The sequence below is a fragment of the Gracilinanus agilis genome, chromosome 6 (genome assembly GCF_016433145.1).
Source record: "Gracilinanus agilis isolate LMUSP501 chromosome 6, AgileGrace, whole genome shotgun sequence".
Taxonomy (NCBI): Eukaryota; Metazoa; Chordata; class Mammalia; order Didelphimorphia; family Didelphidae; genus Gracilinanus; species Gracilinanus agilis.
The window spans coordinates 134,635,981-134,658,283 of NC_058135.1; the positions used below are offsets into that span (position 1 = coordinate 134,635,981).

Here is a 22,303-nt window from a genome sequence, read left to right on the forward strand (position 1 = left end):
TCCTGGGGGCGGGACCCGGCAGCCCACTATCTTGGGTAGTTCCCGGAGCGGGGCGCTGCTCCGCACTGTGAGGCTGGGGTGCTTTGGGATCGGTACAATGTATCTCCGCAGGGCTGTTGGGAAGACTCTGACTTTGCCCCTGAGGACTGCTCCTTCCAGCCCCCCTCTGCTGTGGAAGCATGGTGAGTGCGCGCGCGCCCGGCGGCCCCAGAGTGCGGGGAGCCTCGGCTAACCGGGATGCCGGGAGCCGTCGGGCTACTGGGATAGGGATGTGGAGGTGGATGGACGACGGACTCAGGGCGCAAGACGTGGTGCGTTCTGGGAAGTTTAGTGGTTTCTTTGCCCGAGCCTCTATGAACCCCCTTGTACTATCTGTTCTTGCGAAAGAACCTGGCCTGGAGAGGGGTTACCCAGTGATTGGGGGCGCCCCGGTCCGGCACAGGAAAGCTCCGCTGACAGCTTGGAGACGGCCAGAAGTAGGGACTATTTTCTTTCCTTCAGTCATGTCGCACGATTTGCCTCAAGGACAGGAGTCAGAGGCAGAAGTGGGGAAATGATATAGATTCACAGATTGAGAGCTTAAAAATATCTTCGAGATCATCTAGTCTAACCTCTTCATTTTACAGATTAGGAAATTGAGGCCTCTAGAGACCTACAACCACACCGCTGTTAAATTAGAGACAAAATTCTAAGCCAGGTCTTCCAATTCCAGATCCAGAGCTCTGGGTACTTGATGGTGATTAAGGGGCTTTTTCAATAAGAGCCCAAAGAGGGCATGCTCATTTTCTCATGGCATCTGCAAGCGTTGTTTGCCAGAAAAGGGACAGAGAACCTCCTCATTCCTCTTTCGGCCATGGTCTCTGAGCTCCCCTTCTCTCTCACAGATCATAGTATAGATTTAGTGCTGGAAGGCATTTAAGATATCATCTTCATTTTACAGGGGAGGATACTGAGGCCAAAGAGGTTAAGTAAGGGCTTCTTGGGATGTCAGAGATAGCTGCCTGGGCTCATTTGGGTCACAGGAGTGAGTGCCTTGCATTTATGTAACTGCCCCCAGTTAACCACTGTGGTGTACTGGAAATAGTGCTGAACGGAGGGTCAAGAAAGAGGTGAATGAGTTCTGCTTGACACATAATCGTTTTGTAACAATAGTCCTCGCCTAAATTTTCGAACATTTGGTTTCTGTAGCTCTAAAATGGGGGTTGTAATGACGCTAGTGGAATCTTTTTGAAGTACAAATAAGCAAGTGTAAGCTGAAGGGTTACATAAATGCCAGCCATTATTAGATTGGTCTAGTTAACAATCACAGGATAGTTGCCATAACTGGACCATCAATTAGAAACGATTCCTGGTGAACTATGCTGCTTTGGCAGGCAGTGCTGTTCAATTATTTAAGGGAACAAACCCTAAGTTAGTCAGAGGACCTTGGTTTGACTCTCTGTCACTAGCTAACTTTGTAGTCTTGGGCAAGTCACTTCTCTCTCAACCTTAGCTTTGTTGTTCTCTGGAACACACTCCAAAATCTGAAATAATTTTGAAAAGAAATTTATTTAGGTCAGTTGCTAGAGGAGAGCTAGCTGGAAAGGAGATAAGCCTCCCTCTCTCATCCAGGCTCTGGAAGGTTTACATTTATATCGGATTTAGGCAAGGGGGCCAGGCAACATGATTAAGCAATATTGCAGAGAGGGCAGCTTGAAAGCAAGATAAATTGCAATAAATATGAGTAAATGTAAATGTTCCATAAATTTTGGGTGAAATTGCTAGCTGTGTGCTAGCCCTTGCCTTTCTACCTTAGAATTGTTCTTAAGACAGAATGTAAGGGTCTGAAAAATAAAAATAAATTTTGGATGAAGCCAAAATGCAGGCTTAGGTGGACCTGTCCAAGCCCTGCGCATGGTAACCCAAAACAAGAATGCTTCGGGTGGATCCAGGACCTGGGGAACCCAAAATACCTTGTAGCCACTTCCAGCATTCCTGGAGAATTACTGGGGTTAGATGTCACTGAGTGCAGACAGCCTTTTATCAATTACATAGGGCATCATAATAATTTTTCCTGGAACGACCTAATAAATTGTTTTTTTTTTTCTAGTTTTGTTATCTGTAAAATGAGGGAATTGGACAGGTTGGCCTCAAATGTCTCTTGCTTAGCTATCTGTTCTCCTGGCTCATTAAAATAAATGAATCCCCTGCCCCAAACTTCATGGAAAGAGTGCTAGATTTGGAGTAGGAGGACCAAGTTTGAATCTTGATTCTGCTATTTTCTAGGCCACTTTTAATCTGTGTGACCTTGAGCAAGTCCTTTAACACTTGGGTGGGCCTCTGGTTCCTCCTTCATAAATGACAAAGTTATAGTAAATGGTATCTAAGGTTCAATAGGTCCTTAGATCTTAGATGATTCTAACTACTTAATTAAATGATCCCTTAGATGCTCTGCAGTGGGTCTTTCCGATGTCCCCAGAAATCATTTAAAGCCACTTGTTGGGCAAAAGACAGTCTTTGTCTTTTGAGGCTCAGGATCATATCCTTACTTATTACTAACTCCAATGTTAGGCTTGCCCAACCTTTCTTGAGACATCTATAAAGTAAGGGGCGGAAGGAGAAGGGAGCAGGCTGTGCTAAGGATGGTGATTAGCCATCCACAGCTGTTACACAACAAGGCTCTCTGGCTGGAGATTTTTGCTTTCTATGTGTCACATAAAATCAGAGCATTCGCTGTCTGCCTGCAGGCCAAGGTTAGGGAAAGGTTGTCTCTTGTAGCCACAGAAACCAGAAAACTGTGACCTTGTTTCTTTAGAAATCCACCATTATGGTGGAAAGAAGGAAAAGATAGAAAGATAGAGGATACAGGCGGTGCCTTTAGTGCTCTTAGTTTATTTACTTCATTCATTCAAAAAGCATTCATTTTGTATCTTCCAGGCACCTACAAGGAACCAGCATATTTGCAGAGACAAAAAAGAATTAGTTCTGATCTCAAAGCAAGAGAGAGAAAGGGAGAAAGGGAAGAGAGGGTTGAAGAATGGGAGGAGATAAGAGAGAAACAGAGGCTGAGGCAAAGACAGACAGAGAGAGAGAGAGAGAGAGAGAGAGAGAGAGAGAGAGAGAGAGCCAGAGAGACACACAGAGATGGAGAGAGAGATATAGCGATAGGAGGGTGGAGGGGAGAGAGAGGAGAGGAGAAGAGAGGAGCGGGAGAGGGAGAAGGAGAGGAAAAAGGAGAAGAAGAGGGAGAGGGAGAGGGAGGAAGGGATGGAGGAAAGGGGAGAAAGACAGAGAGAGGGAGGGAAGGAGGATGATAGAATAGAGGGAGATCAGGGGAGGGAGGGAGACTGAGACAGAGATATAGATATGCTCTCCCCTTCTTTCTTTCTCTTGCTTTAAGGTCAAAACTGTTTCCTCTTAGCACAGCATCTGGAAGATAGAAAATGAATATTTTTTGGAGGAATGAAGCAAATAATAATTTCGTATAAATGAATGAAGCAAATTTCGTATAAAGTGTTCATTTCAAACGTGTCCTCCTAACTTCTATTAATAAATAGCCACCCCACCACATGCAACAAAACCCTCTGGTTGCCTTTCTGTACTCTCACACCTGTTTTCTATCTATACAGCACAGCTCTGATCAACTAACTGGGCAACTGTGCATTGAAGGTATTATTGCTGACATATCTACATATCTCATGTTAGGCTATAAATCCTTATTTTCTAAATTAAGGAAATTAAAATTTTTTGAAATTAGAATTTTATTTTTTATTTTTATTTATTTTGTAAAGATATTTTATTTTACAAATTACATGTAATAATTTTCCTCATAAGTTTTCTGCAGTTATACGATTCAAATTGTCTTTCTCTCTCCCTTTCCTCCCCCTTCCTGGAGCCAATAAACAATTTGAATTGGTTTATACATATATTATTATGCAAAACATATTTCCACATTGCTCATTTTTTGTAAGAGAATACTCATATAAAACCAAAACCACAAGTAAAAATCCAAATAAACGAAAGTGGAAAATCCCATGCGATGATCTGCATTCTGGCTCAACAGTTCTTTCTCCTAAGGTAGAGGTGGGTAGCATTCTTTGACATAAGCCCTTCAGAATTGTCCTGGATCATTGTATTGCTGAGAGTAGCTAAGTCTTTCACAGCTGATCATTCCACAATATCGCTGTTACTGTGTACAATGTTTTCTTGGTTCTGCTTATTTTACTCTGCATCAGGTCTTTCCAGTTCTTTCTGAAATCATCCTGTACATGATGAAGTTAAATTAATAAATTTAAAATTGAGAAAATCGTTTATTACTAACTAAACAATTTGTTTTCACTTATTTGGGGATATAAGTTATTTAATTTAACCTAAGCAGCATAGCTTCTTCTCTCGCTATGAGAACTTATTTCTTTTTCGTTTCTTAGTAGGAGTCCTTTCCTTCATTAAAGCTGATCAATATTAGTTTCTATACTGGAGAAACAACAGGGATATGTAAATTCTGTTGCTGATTTTTAAAAAACCTGAGCAGACTTTCCATGGTTGTCTCAAAAGTCTTTGTACAAGCTGTCAGTATTCCTTCCTCATACCGATTCTTTGGGTCCCTCTTGCCTCCAAGGCTGAACTCCAACTCTATCTTCTACAAAAGACCTTTCTTAATTTCCTCAGTCTGCAGTTCCCTCAGAAATTACTTTGTATTTTTGTCTTTATCTATGGATATGTTGTGTACCTGACCCCACCCCTCCCCTTAATTGTAAACTCTTTGGGTGCAAAAATTGTTCAATTTAAATTTTTTATAGTCCTAGAACCTGGCATATCATAATATTTAATATTCATTTAATTAAAAACCCATATAAATAAACCGAAAGCAAAACACTCAAGAGCAAGACGCTTCCCACCAATTTAATGGTAAGAGTTTTATTTACAGGAGCCTTTTTCCTCTCAAACCTCCAAGTACTGTAGATTCAAAAGGCAACCTAGTGTGTTAGGAAGAGCACAATTCTGTTTAAACAAAAGCGGTAATGTAAGGCTAGTGGGGCCACTTTTATCTGGGAGCATCCGTGCAGCCTGGGAAAGGTCCCTGGTAGGTTCAGGTTCTTCACCATCTATTAATTGGTCAAATCTTTATTCCTTTAAAATAGCATACGTTATGACTATGACTGTAAGCATGCATGAAAATAACTGTAACAGCAAGAAATTGGGGGGTGAGGGGTGAGGAAGGCAGAAAAGGAATTTAAATTTTTACAATTACAAATTTTACAATTAAATTTAAACAATTTAAAAAAAAATTAAAAAAAAATTGTTGATCAACAAGCTAACCGACTAGACGTTCTCCCTAGACCCCATTAACTCTTAAAAACTCTACTAAAAAGGATTACGTCCCAAATGTAGAGCAATTGCATTTGAATCTACAAAATGAAAAAGGGAAAATCCCAACTAGGAATTAATTTCAGAGACTGCTAATCCTCAAAGTGGTCCCTCGGGGACTCCGGACTCCCTCGCTACCCAGCACGGACCACGAAAACCTAATCCCAGACTTTTTTTTTTTCTTTTGCTTCCTCCCCCCCCCCCCCCGCCCCCTTCACTAATTACATGAAGAAACAATGTTTGACAATTATTTTCTGACGTTTTCTGTTTCAGAATTTCTCCCTCCCTCCCTCCTTACCCAGGTGGCGAATAGTCTGAGTAGATTAGACTAGTACTTTCTTGTTCTCCGTGATGTGACTGAAGATATACAATAAAAAACTCATGAAGGAAATAAAATGGAAAATGGTATACTTTAATCTGCAGTCAGACTCCAATAGTTCCTTCTTTGGCTTTTTTCATCAAAATTTTTCATCATGAGTCCCTTGTAGATATCTCGGAAGCTTGCCTTGCCGATCATATGTAAAGGCTTCACAGTTGATAATGGTACACTATTTCTGTTACTGTGCACATTATTCCCCTGATTCTACTCACTTCACTTTGGATCAGTCCCTAGAAACCTTTCCAGGGTTTTCCCCAGTTGATGGACAGCCCCTCAATTTCTAATTCTTTGCCACCACGGAACTGCTATAAATAGTTTTGTGCGGGTAGGTCCTTTCCCCTTATCTCTGATCTCTTTGGATCCTTGATCTAGCAGTTACCCCCAGGCTTATGTCTGGGGCCCAACTACTAAGATCTCTTCTTGTTTCACAGACTTTGTCGACCCGGCTCACTCCCTCCTACACTTCTCCAGCAACAAGCTGTAGATATTATTTCTGCCCAATCACATGAGGAGGAACTGGGGGAAGGGGAGCAGGAATCCATCCGAGTTGGGTCTGCTGCGGCCCCTGGGTTAGCAACCCCTTAGGCTACAGAGATTTTGTTTATAACGCCGTCCATAGCTCCCCTTCAGACTACACGAAAGGTGCATTTACCGATACAGTCCACAGCAAGAAAGAATTAAAAGAGGACCTGGAAGAGGGGCTACGATGCATAGTTGCACTCAGGTGGTCTAGAATGGGGACTGAAAACCAGCTTAAGCCAGTCAGGGGGGATACATATCTAGAGTAAGAAGGGACTTTAAAGGCCGGGGAATCCAATCAGTTCATTCATTTTACAGAGGAGTCTGTAACCTCTAGATACAGACTGAAAACCAGTCCAGGATTTTGCAGTCCAACCCTAGGGGTATATCCACTAGCAAAGGTGTGTGTGTGTGTGAGTTTGGGGGGATCATAAAGTCAATGATAAGGGAATATAGAGGAAAAAATGTTGAAACATTAAAGATTTCAAGAAGAAAATTCAGGAAAAAGTCAAAGTAAAAATAAATAAGCAGAAAATACCCTAAAATTAGAAAGAAAGATAAATACTGGGCAGCTAGGTGGATCAGTGGATAGAGAGGGAGGTTTGGAATCAGGAGGACTGGAATTTAAATCTAACCTCAGACAGTTCCTAACTGCATGACCCTAAGCAAGTCACTTATCCCCATTCTAGCCCTTGCCTCTCTTCTGTCTTGACTTGTTACTGAGACAGAAAGTAAGGGTTTAAAAAAAAAAAAGGAAAAGAAAGATTGGTACCACTGACGAGATTACAGAACTGTCTTAGCAAAAATTCTAAGAGAAAGCAAGGAGACCAATACCTGATGAAACAGAAAGCTGTGAATCCCGAGAAAGCACGTTACAACAAGAAATTCCAGAAGGGTTAAAAAAAAGAATTAAATTTGTAATACAAGACATTAGGACTGACTGAAGTATATATCAGGCAGCCAAGTGTCAAAGTAGATAGAAAGTCATGCCTGGAGTCAGGAAGCCCTGATTTCAAATCTGACTTCAGACACTAGCTATGTGACATAGGGAAATCTGTTTGCCTTTTTTTTCATATGTAAAATGAATTGGAGAAGGAAATGGCAATCCATTCCAGTATCTTTGCCAAGAAAACCCCAAATGGGGTCAAAAAGTGTTAGACATAACTGAAACAAATGAAAAATAGCGCTCCCCCCCCCTCTTTCTCTCTCTCTCTCTCTCTTTATATATATATATACACATACATGTATGTATATGTGTATATATACATATATAAAGTCATAATTTAAAGATCTAAATACAGAAGTAACAAACTCTCATTAGAAATAGTAGGGAGGAAGAAATCTAATCTATAGTAGAGCTTCTCCAAAGAAGTAAAAACATTTAATAGATTGGGAAAACAAAATTAAGTGGAAGAAAATCTGGCAAATGAGAATCAAAAGACAACAACATTAAAAGAACATGGTGGGGGTAGGGCAGCTAGCAGACTCACTGTATTGACGACCAGTCCTAGAGATGGGAGGTCCTGGGTTTGAATCTGGTCTCAGGTACTTCCTAGCTGTGCGCCCTTGGGCAAGTGTTAAACTCCATTACCTAGCCCTTACCTCTCTTCTGATTTAGAACCAATACACAGTATTGATTCTAACATGGAAGGTAAGGGTTAAAAAAATGTAATTTCTCTATAAGCCAAAGTCATTGACCTCAAAGGCAGGATGTGTAGAGAAAGAGAGAGAAAGAGAGAGAGAGAGAGAGAGAGAGAGAGAGAGAGAGAGAGAGAGAGAAGTAAAAAGAAAGAAGGAAAGAAAAGAAGAGAAAAGAAAAGAAAAAATAAGAAGAAAGGAAGGAAGGAAGGAAGGAAGGAAGGAAGGAAGGAAGGAAGGGAGGAAGGGAAGGGAAGGGAAGAAGGTAGGGAAGAAGGGAAGGGAAGGGAAGGGAAGGGAAAGAGAAAGAAAGTCTCCTACAGGCAACAATCCTAAACAAAGAGTGTTCAAATATAACAATTCTAATGACAACAAATTCAGCAAAGAGCCAGGAGAAAGACCTTCCACTATAAAGGAAAGGAAATTGTAATAACACAACATTATTCTGTATCCTCTACAAAACCCAGAAATAAATGGAATATTACTATATTCCAAAAAGCAATGGAGCTTTTTAATCTGTAACTCTGGAGGATATGTCCTATAAAATACCTTAATCATCAATGAAAAAAAAGGAACGTTCCATTAAAAAAAAGGCATTCCTGCAAGAGAATTCTTTTTTTTTTTAGGTCATTTAATTAATTAATTAGTTTAGAATATTTTTCCATGTTTACATGATTCATGTTCTCTCCTTCCCCTCCTCCCACCCCTTCTCCCTACAAGAAAATTTTTGCAAAAACAAAAAAATGTAAAAACAAAAACAGATGTGAGCAGAATATCTGATTTACAAATAACAAACACATAAAAAGTAAATAACTACAATTACCAAGGAAAGAATAATTAGTAAAGTAAACTATACATTTAGAGGTTATTTTTTAAAAAGGGAAAAAGTAGGGGCAGCTATGTAGCACAGTGGATAGAGAGCCAGGCCCAGAGATGGGAGGTCTTGGCTTGAAATTTTGTCCTCAGACACTTCCTAGCTGTGTGACCCTGGGCAAGTCACCTAACTCCCATTGCCTAGTGCTTACTGCTCTTTGCCTTGGAACCAATACACTATTGGTTTTAAGATGAAAGGCAAGTTTTTAATTTAAAAAACAAACAAAAATGACCTATGGTTTAAAAACAACATCAAAAAGGCATCAACAATACATTTTTAAAAACATAAAAATGATGATGTAAACTAATTTTAAAGAAATGGAAGTGAAGGTGGAGGAATAGAACTGAAGAGTAATGGAATATGCCCTATAATTCCCCTATAGGAGAATTAATGTATCTGGAGGGTCAGAATTGCAGAGGGAAGATTCATAAATGGGAAGAAGAGAAAGGACAGAGGGCAATGAGTGATGTATCCTCTTTGAGATCAAGACTGAACAGTGAAAGGGTGATGATGACTATTATAATTTCTCCACTAGAAGAAGGGCTAAAAGACACTAAGTGCATAGCAGAAGAGATGGATTGAAACTGAGAAATGAAAGGGGGGATCTCAAACTAATGAGGGAGGTTTCACTTCCATGCAGAAGATATATATGCCTGCAATGAAAGATGGTGACCCCATCTTGGGTTTAATGTGGTTTAATGATGGGTTTAATCTGAATGAAATTAGTATATCAGGAGATGACCTTTTTGAGGGCGCCTCTATGAACATGAGGATGGATGAGCTCTAAGGGGCAGCTGGCACCAGAAACTTTGAGGATCAAGGTAGACATGGGGTGAGACAGCATAGTCAATTGAAAGAGAAGCAGAAGGGTAGTCATGGATTTTAAATTTTAGGGCATGGTCATTTCTACCATGGGGAAGACTTCTATTCATATTCCTTTCCCAAACAGATTGATATTTCTGTGACTGAGGAATAACAGTGGAGGAAAAAATGTCATGAGCAAGATCAATTAAAGGCAATAACACAGAAATGGCAAGGAAGAGGCTTAAACCTGATAATTCAGAAGTGTTAACTAGGTGATGACCACAAAGTAATTAAAGAAAGAAAAAAGGCCACAAATCAGAAAATAACATTTCAGAATAGATAAGAAAGGAAGAGAATTAATAAAGACAAAAAAGCAAAAGGCATAGAAAAAAGAAAACTAACAAATGAATTTGGAAGAAAAAGGAAAGGCGATTAAAGTTTTTGTTTTTTAAATTATTTTGAGCGTTTATTTTATATTTGTTTTTCAAGCATTTATTTCTCTCTCCCAGATCTTATCCTCTCAGTAGGAAAACAAGGAAGGAAGGAAGGACGGAAGAAGAGAGGGAGGAAGGAAGGGGGAAAGAGAGAGAGGGAGGGAGGAAAGTAGGAAGGAGGGAGCAAGGGAAGGAGGAAGGGAGAAAGGAAGGAAGGAAGAAGAAAGAAAATATCCTTAGTCAAACAGAACACATTCCCACATTGACCATATTGGAAAATGTTATGTCCCACTGAGTTTGTCAGAAAGTGGGCTAGCTATTTCATTATCAGTCTGCTGAAATTGTAGTTAGTTATTGCATGGATCAGAGTTCTTAAATCTTCCAAAGTTGTTTCTTTTTCCTATGTTTTCATTATTGTATTAATAATCCTCCTTGTTCTGTTCACTTTATAACATTAATGTCTTCCCAGGTGTCTCTCAAACCATCCCTTTCTTCTTTTCTTAGGCAGCAGCAATATTCCATTACCATATACTGTAATTTTTTCAGCCATTTCTGGGTTAATGGATACCTCATTGGTTTCCAATTCTATGCAAATACAAAAAGAAGTGCTATACATATTTTTTACAGCGAAGTCGTTTTCCTCTTTTATTAACCTTCTATGTATAGGTTTAATAGTGGTGTTGCTGGTTCAGAAGGCAAACACATTTTATTGACTTTGGGGCCATAGTTCTAAATTGCTTTCCAGAATGTTTAGACCAATTCACAATTCCATCTACAATGCCTTAACATGCCCCTCCAAGATTTGTTTCCTTTTTTGGCAGCGTTGCCAATCTGATGAGTGTGAGGTGGAAACTCAGAGTTGCTTTAATTTGTTTTTATCTAATTACATTATTAGTTATTGGATTTTTTTAAGATGGCAGTCAATAGCTTGCATTTGTTCCTTTGAAAACTGTCTATTCATATTAGTAGTATATTCAGTCTAGAAGACTAAAGAGGAAACATGCCACTTGCCTCTTCCAGAGAAGTGATAACTTAAAATTCAGAGTTATACATTTCTAGGGATGGCCAATGTGGAAAAATTGTTTTTCTGGAATATGCAGGCTTTGATGAGGCATTTTTAGTTTTTACTTTTTGTTTAATGAGGGGTAGTGAGAGGGGCAGATTATAAATGCATTTATAGTTTTTTAAAAAAAGAAAATTGCCTATGCATAGGGGAAGGAAGGTTTTGATCTAAACATAACAAAGAGGGGAAAGTGATGAGAAAAGAGACAAGGAAATATACAATTAACATAAAATAAAGAAAAATTACTAACTTAAATGAAATAGTAAACCAGAGAAATGGATGAATTAGGAATAGAGGCAGGGGATATGATAGTGAAAATAGACTTCTGGAAATAGAACTGTATAGAAATAGCTTAAGCAAAACTAATCATAGGGACAAATTGTTTTTTTATTTAATTATTTAGTTTTTTTCATGGTTACATGATTCTTGGTGTCTCCATCCCCCTTTCCCTTCCCCATCCTGGAGCTGACAAGCAATTTCACTGGGTTACACATATATTATCACTCAAATCCTATTTCCATATTACTCATTTTTATAATTGAGTAATCTTTTAAAACCAAAACCCCAAATCATGTATCCATACAAACAAGTGATAAATCATTTTCTTCTGGTTTTCTACTCCCACAGTTCTTTCTCTAGATGTGAATAGCATTCTTTCTCATAAGACCCTCAGAATTGTCCTGGATCATTATATTGCTATTAGTAGCAAAGTCAATTACATTTGATTATCCCACAGTGCTTCAGTTATTGTTTATAAAATTCACCTGCTTCTGCTCAATTCACTCTGCATCATTTCATGGAAGTCTTTCCAGTTCTCACAGAAATCAAGCAGTTCATCATTCCTTATAGCACAATAGTACTCCATCATCATCATATGCTTTGTTTGTTCAGTCATTTCCCAATCAAAGGATATCTCCTCCATTTTTCTAATTTTTTTTTTAAACCCTTAACTTCTGTGTATTGACTTATAGGTGGAAGAGTAGTAAGGGTAGGCAATGGGGGTCAAGTGACTTGCCCAGGGTCACACAGCTGGGAAGTGTCTGAGGCCAGATTTGAACCTAGGACCTCCTGTCTCTAGGCCTGGCTCTCAATCCACTGAGCTACCCAGCTGCCCCCATTTTTCTAATTTTTTGACACCACAAAAAGCACAGCTATAAATATTTTTGTACAAACAGAACCTTTCCCACTTTTTTTTTTATCTCTTTGGGATACAACCCCAGTAGTGGTATTGCTGGATCAAAGGACATGCATTCTTTTAAAGTCCTTTGGACATAATTCCAAATTGCCATCCAGAATAGTTGGATCAATTCACAATTCCACCAGCAATGTATTAGTATCCCAATCTTGCCATTTCTCCTCCACCATTTATTATTTTCCTTTACTATCATATTGGCCACTCTGCTAGGTGTAAGGTCGTACCTCAAAGTTGTTTTGATTTGCATTTCTCTAATCAGGAGGGATTTAGAACATTTTTTCATATGCTTATTGATAGTTTTGATTTTTTCATCTGAAAACTACCGATTCATATTCCTTGACCACTTGTCAACTGGGAAATGATTTGATTTCTTATAAATTAGACTTAGTTCTCTGTATATTTGAGAAATTAGATCTTTGTCAGATAATTTTGTTATGAAATTTTCTCCCCAGCTTGTTGTTTCCCTTCTAATTCTGATTGCATTAGTTTTATTTGTACAAAACCTTTTTAATTTAATATAATAAACATTATTCATTTTATATTTTGTAATGTTCTCTATTTCTTGCTTGGTCTTAAATTCTTTCTTTTCCCATAGATATGACAGACATGCTATTCCATGTTCACCTAATTTACTTATATCACTCTTTATGTTACATTTCCCCATTTTGACCAAAGTATAGGGTGTGAGATATTGATCTAAATCTAATTTTGTCATACTGTTTTCCAATTTTCTCAGCAGTTCTTGTCACAAATTGTTGATTTAAAAGAGTAACTGAATTTTTAAAAACCTAAGAAAGTACTAAAACATAAAGAGAAGAAAAATACATGGAACTTTAGGAATTGATATTCTAGGGGGCAGCTGGGTAGCTCAGTAGATTGAGAGCCAGGCCTAGAGATGGGAGGTCCTGGGTTCAGATGTGACTTCAGACACTTCCCAGCTGGGTGACCTTGTGCAAGTCATTTAACTCACATTGCCTAACCCTTAGCTCTTCTGCCTTGTAACCAATACATAGTATTGATTCTAAGGAGGAAGGTAAGGGTTTAAAAAAAAATTATGTCCTAAGTAGGTTAATAAAGTGAAAGAGTGGCTAAATGGATTAAAAATAAAGATCTCAAAATCTGATGCACAGAAACACATATGGGGGAAGAGAAGAGAAAAAGCATTTATTATGCACCTACTATGTGCCAGATACTATGCACTTTATAACTATTATCTCATTTAATGGGTTTTCATGACAACTTATGAGCTTAGTGCTATTATTATCTTCAATAATAATTAGAAGAAACTGAGTTAGACAGATTTAGTGATTTGCCTATGGTTACACAGCTATTAAATGTCTGAGGTAAGATTTACAATCAGCCTTCCTGATTTCAGGCTCAGGACTCCATCTACTGTATCACCTTGCTGCCTCTTAAAAGTAGTGACAAAAATAGAATCAAAATAAATCTGGGAAAAAATGTATTATTCAAAGAGATAAAAATGCTGGAATTGCAATCATTTTAATAAGAGGAGACAAATATAAAAATTCACAATATCAACAAAGATTAATTCTTTTTTCTACCCAATAAATTCTAGTAGATAGCTAGGTGGTACGGTGTAAAGAGTGCTGGACCTGGAATCAGCAAGAGCTGAATTTAAACTCGACCATAGATATTTACTAGCTGTGTAACCCTAGATAAGTAATTCAACTTCTTTTCCCTCTTTTCTTTTTGGTAAAATGGGAATAACGATAGTACCCACATCTTAGGGTGAATAAAGAGAAATATTTGTAAAGTGCTTTGTGAAGTTTAAAGCACTATAAAATGCTAGCTATAATAGGTATAGGATGAATTCAGAGAAGTAAAGAAAGATTTATATGAATTGATTCCAAGTGAAATAAGCAGAACCAGGAAAACTATATACACAATAAATATTATAGTGTAAGTGGAAAGAAAATCAATGACAAAACAATTGTCTCTGAATACTGTGAAATTGAAGTAATCAAGCTTGGCCCCTGGGAGGAGTTATGAGAAGAAAACTTTGCCCATTTTTTTGTAGAGGTGGGGATGGGTTGGGGCATGCATATATTGTTATTGCATGTCTGGTCAAATTTTTTTTCACTTCATGTTGGTCTGTTTTACTGAATTATTTTCTTTCTCTTTTTTATTCTTTATTATAAGTGATGGCTTACTAAAAGAAACTAAGAGAGGGACATAATAGGAAATAAAAGTAAAATAAAAAGCAAAAGATATAATATTTTTTCAATGATAAGTATTAAATAATTTGGAGTATGAAGTTTGTATATGATCTCATTTTTCAATTTTAGTTATGTTTTGTTTGTGGCAACTTTACTTTATACATGTATTCTTATATATTTATATTTCATATATTTTAATATATGAATATATGTATATATTTTTAAATGTCAAAGCCAGATAGGCAATATTAGACTGAGAATTAGCAGATTCTGAATGGTTCTAGGTCCACTTTTACCATTAAGGAGCTGTGTTATTCTGAGCAAGTCCCTTAACTTAGCTAGACTAGTTTCCTCTTCTATAAAATGGTGGAATCAGACTAGATTATCTTCTAAGGTTCATTACTGCTATAACATTCTATTTGTCTATAATATCTCTGCCTCAGTTTTATCATCAGTAAAATGGGAACTTTATGACTGTCCAATGTCACTTGGACCTGCAAAAATGTTTTTCTTAAAAATACGCTTATTTTCACTGATCCTTTGAAGTATTAGATGATGTATTTTACTACTTTATATAAGACATATTTCTGCTATGACTCATATGTGAGATTGACTTTGGAAAGAAAAATCCAGATTTTTTATACCAAATGTCAGAACAACTGAATCTTATAGCTACTAAAATTCATCATATGATTAATTTAATTGGATTCTAAAAAATAACATTAAAATGGTTTTGTATTCAATAAATCTCTGCTTTTCCCTGTTTCTTATGCCCTTGTCCTCGCCCTTGCCCTTTCTCCTGCACAGGAAGTGTTGGGGTGCTTTGGTGGTTCTTCCTCTCTTTTCATTGGTGTTTTAGTTTTATTAGCCATAGTTTGTTATACAACTGTTTCATTTCTGTGTTAAATACAAATCTATTTACAATTGAAATGAAACTATGTTTCGAAAAAAGCATCAGCACTTGTCTTTAAATGAAACAACCTATAATGCAGAAATGAATTGAATTTTTAATATACTTTTAGAATGTAATTTCATGTAGTTATTTTAAATCTTTGATTGTGGTGGAAGTAAGTAACTTAAAAAAATATTTTTTTTCTTATAGCATCCCTTCGAGAGATGTCATCTAAGAAAGCCCCTGGATCAGGTGGATCGAATATGATATACTATCTGTTTGTTGGTGTCACTTTTAGTGCTGGTGGATATTATGTAAGTGTCTTTATGACTATAATATTATGAGACTTCTACATGGTGGTAATCTATGTTATGCAAATCAATGGGGTGATTAGGTGAAAAGTAGTTTTATAACATTATAACTCTCTTTCTTTGCTTTGCAAAGTTCAGAGACTAATGTTTGGCTGCTCCCAAGGACTATAAAATTGTGGTGTTCATGGTTCCAGAGGTTAACCCTAATTACCCTGGGACAAATGTCATATATTGTGGTCTAACAGGAATGTAGGTAAATGCAGCCTCTAGTCAACATGAAAGACATCTTCTATCAGGAAGGCTCGCCAAGCACTTACTGCTTGAGTTATTCATTGCTTGCAGATTCATTTAAACAGCATGACAGCAGCAATTTGACCAATTACTTGAGGCAGTGTAAATGTGCATTTTTCTAGATGACAGTCTGTGAGTCAGGACAGTAGATGAATCAGGAAATGTTTGTATGCTTGGTCTCAGCATGATTTATTAAGTTGAATTGTCACTCCTTTCATCTTCATCACTTTATCTCACTTGATAGAATATTTCTGTTTACTTCCTTTGAGAAGCAGTTCGAAAAGATTACTGAATGTGGAGTCAGAAGAGCTGGGTTTGAATCCAGAGTCTGCTACTTTCTACATAGATGACACTGGGCAAAGTCTGAGCCTTAATTTTCCTATCTGAAAAATGAGTCGGAGGAGGGGCATCTAGGTAGCACAGCCCTGGCGTTGGGAGGATGGAGGTTCAAATCTGACCTTATTGCCTAGCCCTTGCCACTCTTTTGCCTTCGAATCAATACTAATACAGAAATAATTTTTTAAAAAATGAGATGGAGGTGATACGATGTTTAAATTCTTTTCCAGTTCTAAATCTGTGCACCTATGATTCCTTCCAGCTACAAATCTTATGAGCTGCTCATTATTTTGCTGCAGGGAGAGAATTGTGGTGCTGAGTCTAAAAAGCTGATCTTAGCGTTAGAAAGGTTGGAATCCAAGTCCTGCTCTTGACCCACGCTAGCTGGGTGACTATGAGCAAATTGTTCAGCTTCCTGGCACCTCAGAAATCTCTTTAAGGCCATAAGCTATAAACTGTTGATCAGCATCATTGGAAGAAGTTTTCACCCAGAGGTTCTGCCTCGCACCCCAATAAAAAAGTGGCATCTCCTGGTACCTAATTCTCCCTTTTCTTCCAAAGAAGAAACCTTACCTCAAGCCATGTTCCATTTTTAATGATGACTACATCTGGGGGACTATATCCCTAGAATTCAGTATCCTCATTCAAAGAGCTCTGGAATTAAGTCCAGGTATGCATTTGCTTTCAGGCTTACCGGACAGTCACATCAGACCAGGCTCGGTACACAGAGCGGATCAATAACATGCAAATGAAAAGTGCCATGAGAGACTCGCCGCCGGAGATGCTACAACCTCCAGGTAGATAGAGGCTTTCTTCTTTTTCAGCTCCTTTGACATACACAACTTCCTATGTTTTTAAAGCATGTACCTTTGACTGTTTGCTATTGCTTCCTTTCCTGAGTAAATCCAGAATCTGAGATGGAAAGGTTGTCCATTCCACAAGGAAAAAAATAATTTAAAACCTCATGAATGCTATCGCGTGTTCAGGATAGTAAGAGCTGATGAACATGCATTCAGCCTGGTTGGAATCCAGATGGTTCCACTTACTACCCCCACAACCTTGGACATTTCAAGTCATCTCTCTGGGCCTCCCTTTCCTTATCTGTAGAGGGAGGGGGTGGAACTAGATGACCTCCAAGGTGCCTTCCAGTTCTGGAGCTATATATCATCCTATGAACCTAGATTGCTGACCAACTGCTTTGACTCCTTTGTGCATGGAGGTATTATCTATTATCTTTCAGGGTTTTGGCTTCATTCAGTCCATGTAATCCAGGGCATTAATATCTGTCTGTCTCAGCAGCTTGAGATAAAGGAACAAAGTTGTTGGGAGCTTTGTTCTACCACAAAGTCATTTTCACTCCAATACTGTCTTTGTCTGCTTGTGTTTCTGACCCAGCCCTCTAGATAACAGCATCATTTAGATTTGGTGGGGATCTGTGACCAGATTGATCTGGGGAAATAGCCACCATCACAGATTCTTTTTTTTTTTTTTTTTTTTTTTTTTTGTAAATTCTAATTGCATATTCAGTTCCTGCTGGTTTGTACACATTACACATTTCACATTTCTTTATCTGTATTTGTGCTGTTTTCTCCCAGGAGAATGGGCAGGAACTTTTTTTTTTTGTCTTTGTATCCCTTTGCCCCGCTTAGGTTCCCAGCATATAGTAGATTACAGGTGTTTAATTAATGCTTGCTTAATTCAGTCAATAGGCCTACTATATGCCTGAGACTATGGTGGACACTTGGGATACACAGACAAAAATGAGATAGAATAGAATTGGTGCCTTGTAGTTATTCCTTTGCTTTCATTCAGATTTTCTTCCAACTTGATAATGATTCTCCTGAACTACAAAATGCTATACAAACATGCAATATAATTATTATGAAAGGAGAGAGGGGAGAATGGATAATTAATGAACAAAAAGCATTGCGCTAAGAAATTGGCAAATGATACTTTTCCCTTTCCAAAATTTTGTCAGTTTAATTACGAAGAGTGAAATCATAAATAAATTAGGTGACTATAAAATAGTATGCCTGCCAGATCTATGGGAAAGACCAAGCAAGATATAGAGAACATTACAAAATATAAAATGAATACCCTTGATTATATTAAATTTAAAAGTTTTTGTACAAACAAAACCAATGCAATCAAAATTAGAAGGGAAGCAACAAACTGGGGGAATTTTTTAAATAACAAAATTCTGTGACAAAAGTCTAACTTCCCAAATATATAAGTAGCTAAGTCAAATGTACAAGAAATCAAACCATTCCCCAACTGACAAATGGTCAAAGGATATGAATATCTGCTCCTTTCAGATGAAGAAACCTATATTTTGTCATTAATAGAATGAGCTACCTGGGATGCTTGTAAAGGATAATAATAATAGCAGCTGATATTTATACAGAGTATCCCAAAAAAACTTAGTCAAGTTTTCTTTTTAAATCCATACCTTCTGTCTAAGTAAGGGCTAGGCAGTTGGGGGTAGGTGACTTGTATAAGATCACAGAGCTTAGAAAGTATATGAGGAACATGGGTCAGAGGAAGGAGTTAGAGGAAGGAGTTAAACTAAAAAAAAAAAAGTATATGTGGTCACATTTAAACCCAGATTCTCTATCCACTGAACCACCTAGCTGTCCTTTAGTACAATTTCATATATTTCTTTATTTGTTTGTTTTTTAAATCCTTACCTTCTGTTTTAGAATTAATTCTATGTATTGATTCCAAAGCAGAAGAGCAGTAAGGGTCAGGCAGTGGGGGTTAAGTGACTTGCCTAGGGTCACATCACTAGGAAGTGTCTGAGGCCAGATTTAAACCAAGAATCTCCCATGTCTAGGTCTGCCTCTCTATCCACTGAACCACCCAGTTGTCCCTTGGTGCAATTTTAAAGATAAATCTCTAAGCTTTTTTTTTTTTTTTTTTAGTTTAGATTCAGATAAAATTTTCAGTGAAATAAAGCTAAAGCTTAAAACACCAAGTCTTTTGGGACACTATAGCAAGTGAAGATTGGAGAGTACTTTTAAACATATCTCACTTAGGTTCCAGTACAACTCTGTGAGGTAGGTACTACCTCATTTTACAGATGAGGAAACCAAGGTCCAGGAAAGCAAAATGACTTGTCCATGAGGTTACATAGCTAGTTCTCCTAATTTCATGGCCAAGGCTTTTCCCACAAAAGCACCCCAAAACAGAGTCCCATAGAGGTGGACTCTTCCATTCTGCTCCTTTCAGTAAATTCTTGTGCAGCACCTACTATGGGAAGTAATCTTTGTATAAAGACAAAAACAAAATAGTCACCAAGTTCAGGGCATTTATATTCTATTTTGGGTTTATAGACTACTATCTGGGTGATAAACCATGTAGACCAATAATATTATTGTTGTATGTATACAACATACAACAAAGTATGTATACAATCTGGAGGCAGCAGGAAAATAACTCTCATAGGAGATGGCAGCAGAGCTGTGTTTTGAAGGCAGCTAGGCATTCTGCATGGGAAAAAGAGTGCATGGAATATACACAGTGAGGGGAGGGATTCGGGAACCACTTGTGCAAAAAGTAGGCAAGTGGATAAAATGACGATTACAGAAGCCCCAATCAAGTTGAGATTTGGTGAATTTAAATGATCATATTTTCAGGAACTGAGATAGCAATTGTTCACTGAATGGCTTTTTATCTTTTGTTTATGCAGAACATAAGCAATAGGATTTCATTGCTAAATATTATTTTGAAAATGTTTATAGTGAAAGTAGACGATTTAGGTTTTGATATTCCTCCATCTATTTTTTTCTTTTATATGTCCTTTAATGAAACGAATCTCAACAGATGAGGAAGTGAAGCCAATGGAAACCAATGAAGCCTGTTCAGAAGCCCCTACTGATGCTTCTCCTTTGGAGGTTGGCTTGGCAACAGTTGAAGAAAACATAGATTTGGAAGATGCAGCTCTGGAGGAGACTCCAGCAGTCAGTGTTGAAGTTGGTCCAGAGGAGACTCCAGCAATCAGTGGAGAAGCTGGTCCACAGGAGACTCCAGCAATCAGTGGAGAAGCTGGTCCAGAGGAGACTCCAGCAATCAGCGCTGAAGCTGGTCCAGAGGAGGCTCCAGCAAGCAGTGTTGAAGCTGGTCCAGAGGAGGCTCCAGCAGGCAGTGTTGAAGCTGGTCCAGAGGAGGCTCCAGCAGGCAGTGTTGAAGTTGGTCCAGAGGAGACTCCTGAAGTCAGTGTTGAAGCTGGTCCAGAAGAGACTCCTGAAGTCAGTGTCAAAACTGATCCAGAGATCAGTGAAGCTGCTATAGTCAGTGCTGAATCAGAGCCAGAGGTCACAGATGCAGCTATGCTAGAGGCAGCTGAGGTCAGTGATAAAGCTCCTGAGGCTGAAGAAGCCTTAGCTGCAGATACCGAAATGGAGGAAGAAAAGAAATCTCCCCCTGAAGCTGAAATCTGTGCAGAGGCTGAGTTATAGAAAGAAACCCTCCCAAGGCCTGAGGCTGCCTCAACCCAAAGGGTAACCTAATCTCTGTATGCTACTAAAAAAAAAAATCCCACCAGGCCAGTAAAGATGTCAGAATGTGGGTCAGTTATGTGCAAATTCCAGGAAGAATTACTCTTCTTTCAAGGTTACTTTCTCAACACTTGGATGGACTTTAAAGAATTACAGAGTCAATGGATGGGTTTGGGGAATGCATTTGGTAAATGTCCCAGGAAATGTCTTCTCTGAGATTAGAGAATGAAGGAAGCACAGTAACTGGGAAGGACATAGGGAAAAATCTGCTCTACTACTGTTTTTCTTTTTCAGATTCCAAATGATCACAATTAGCTACCTACATAACCCCAAATTTCTTTTAATTTTGAACAGTTAAATCCCTTTCTGCCAAATGGATCTGGATAGAGTGAGTGGCTCTCAAATCTGAAATCAAGTCAGTGAAATTAATGAACATTTTTATGGTTTCCAAATTTATTCTACTAACAGTTATAGAGTTAGAAACTTACACATTTTATGGTCTTGGGAATACTAGAACTGCATCTATTTCCATTGTCTCATCTCAACTCAAATCATTCTACTCATCTTTTCAGCTTCTCTGTGTTAAGTGATATAGTTTGATATATTTCTTTTCTTTCAGTGCAAGTACACTACTACAGGTTTGGGACTTGGGGCCACTGAGTCTAAAACTAAAAATAAATTTCCTATAAAGCAGTCATCTAGTTGGCTGTGAGCCAATTACTTTCCTCACCCAAGCACATTTTGATTTTCACTTGTGTGTAAAAATTCTTGAGCGAGGGCTCTTACTGTCTCTAAAAATAAATTGCTAAAATATCTAAATAATGAAAGGAAGTAGAATCTGTTTTAATAGTGTTTTTCAATCCAATTCAAACAGAGCTTATGTGCCTAGGATGTACAAAGCATTTTGTCCTAGGCTCTTCACTACATGAAGAGAAAAGATGGAGGAAGAATAGAACCTATGTAATAGAAAGTATTGGGTTTAGAGGATCCAAGTTTGATCCTTACTGGCACTTTAATACCTGTGTGACCATAGACAGGTCTTTTTACCTTTCTGAGCCTCAGTTTTCTCCTCTGTAAAATGAGAGGAGTTAGCCTAGATGATCCCCAAGGTTAATTCCAGCTCAAAACCTATAATGCTATAACCTTTTTAGATTTTCAAAACCCTTGTTATTTACAATAAAAAGCCCAGTTTCCCTCTGCCTTGAGGAGTATGTCAGCCCTATCTAAGAGAAAGAAGGGGAGATAATCTGCCATCTCCAGCACCCCTCCTGCTTATTTTCCCTGTGTCCTGAGATGGCATAAGTAAGAGGGAAGAATAATTCCTGTAGAGTTGGTGGCCTGCATAGCTTGCAGTAAAATAGGTTTCATGGAATCTCAGAGTAGGAAGGGACTCAAAAAACTTCTAGTCCAACCTCAAAATGAACAAGAATCCTCTTTATAATGTTCCCCAACAAATGGTAATACAGCTTTTGCTTACAACTCTAGCATTGAAAGAAGCCTTAGAGATAGACCATCTGGAACTGAGATTCCCAACTATTGTGCTTCCCT

The 22,303-nt window shown here is 38.1% G+C and overlaps 1 protein-coding gene across 1 annotated transcript; it reads left to right on the forward strand.

The window, feature by feature from the left end:
• The first annotated feature begins 97 nt into the window (after positions 1–97).
• On the forward strand, positions 98–20,716 carry LOC123251694 (mitochondria localized glutamic acid rich protein). Its single transcript, XM_044681004.1, has 4 exons — positions 98–182; positions 15,532–15,635; positions 16,948–17,056; positions 20,082–20,716. Exons 1-4 carry the CDS (start codon positions 98–100, stop codon positions 20,714–20,716), a joined length of 933 nt encoding a protein of 310 aa, XP_044536939.1.
• Positions 20,717–22,303: the final 1,587 nt, after the last annotated feature.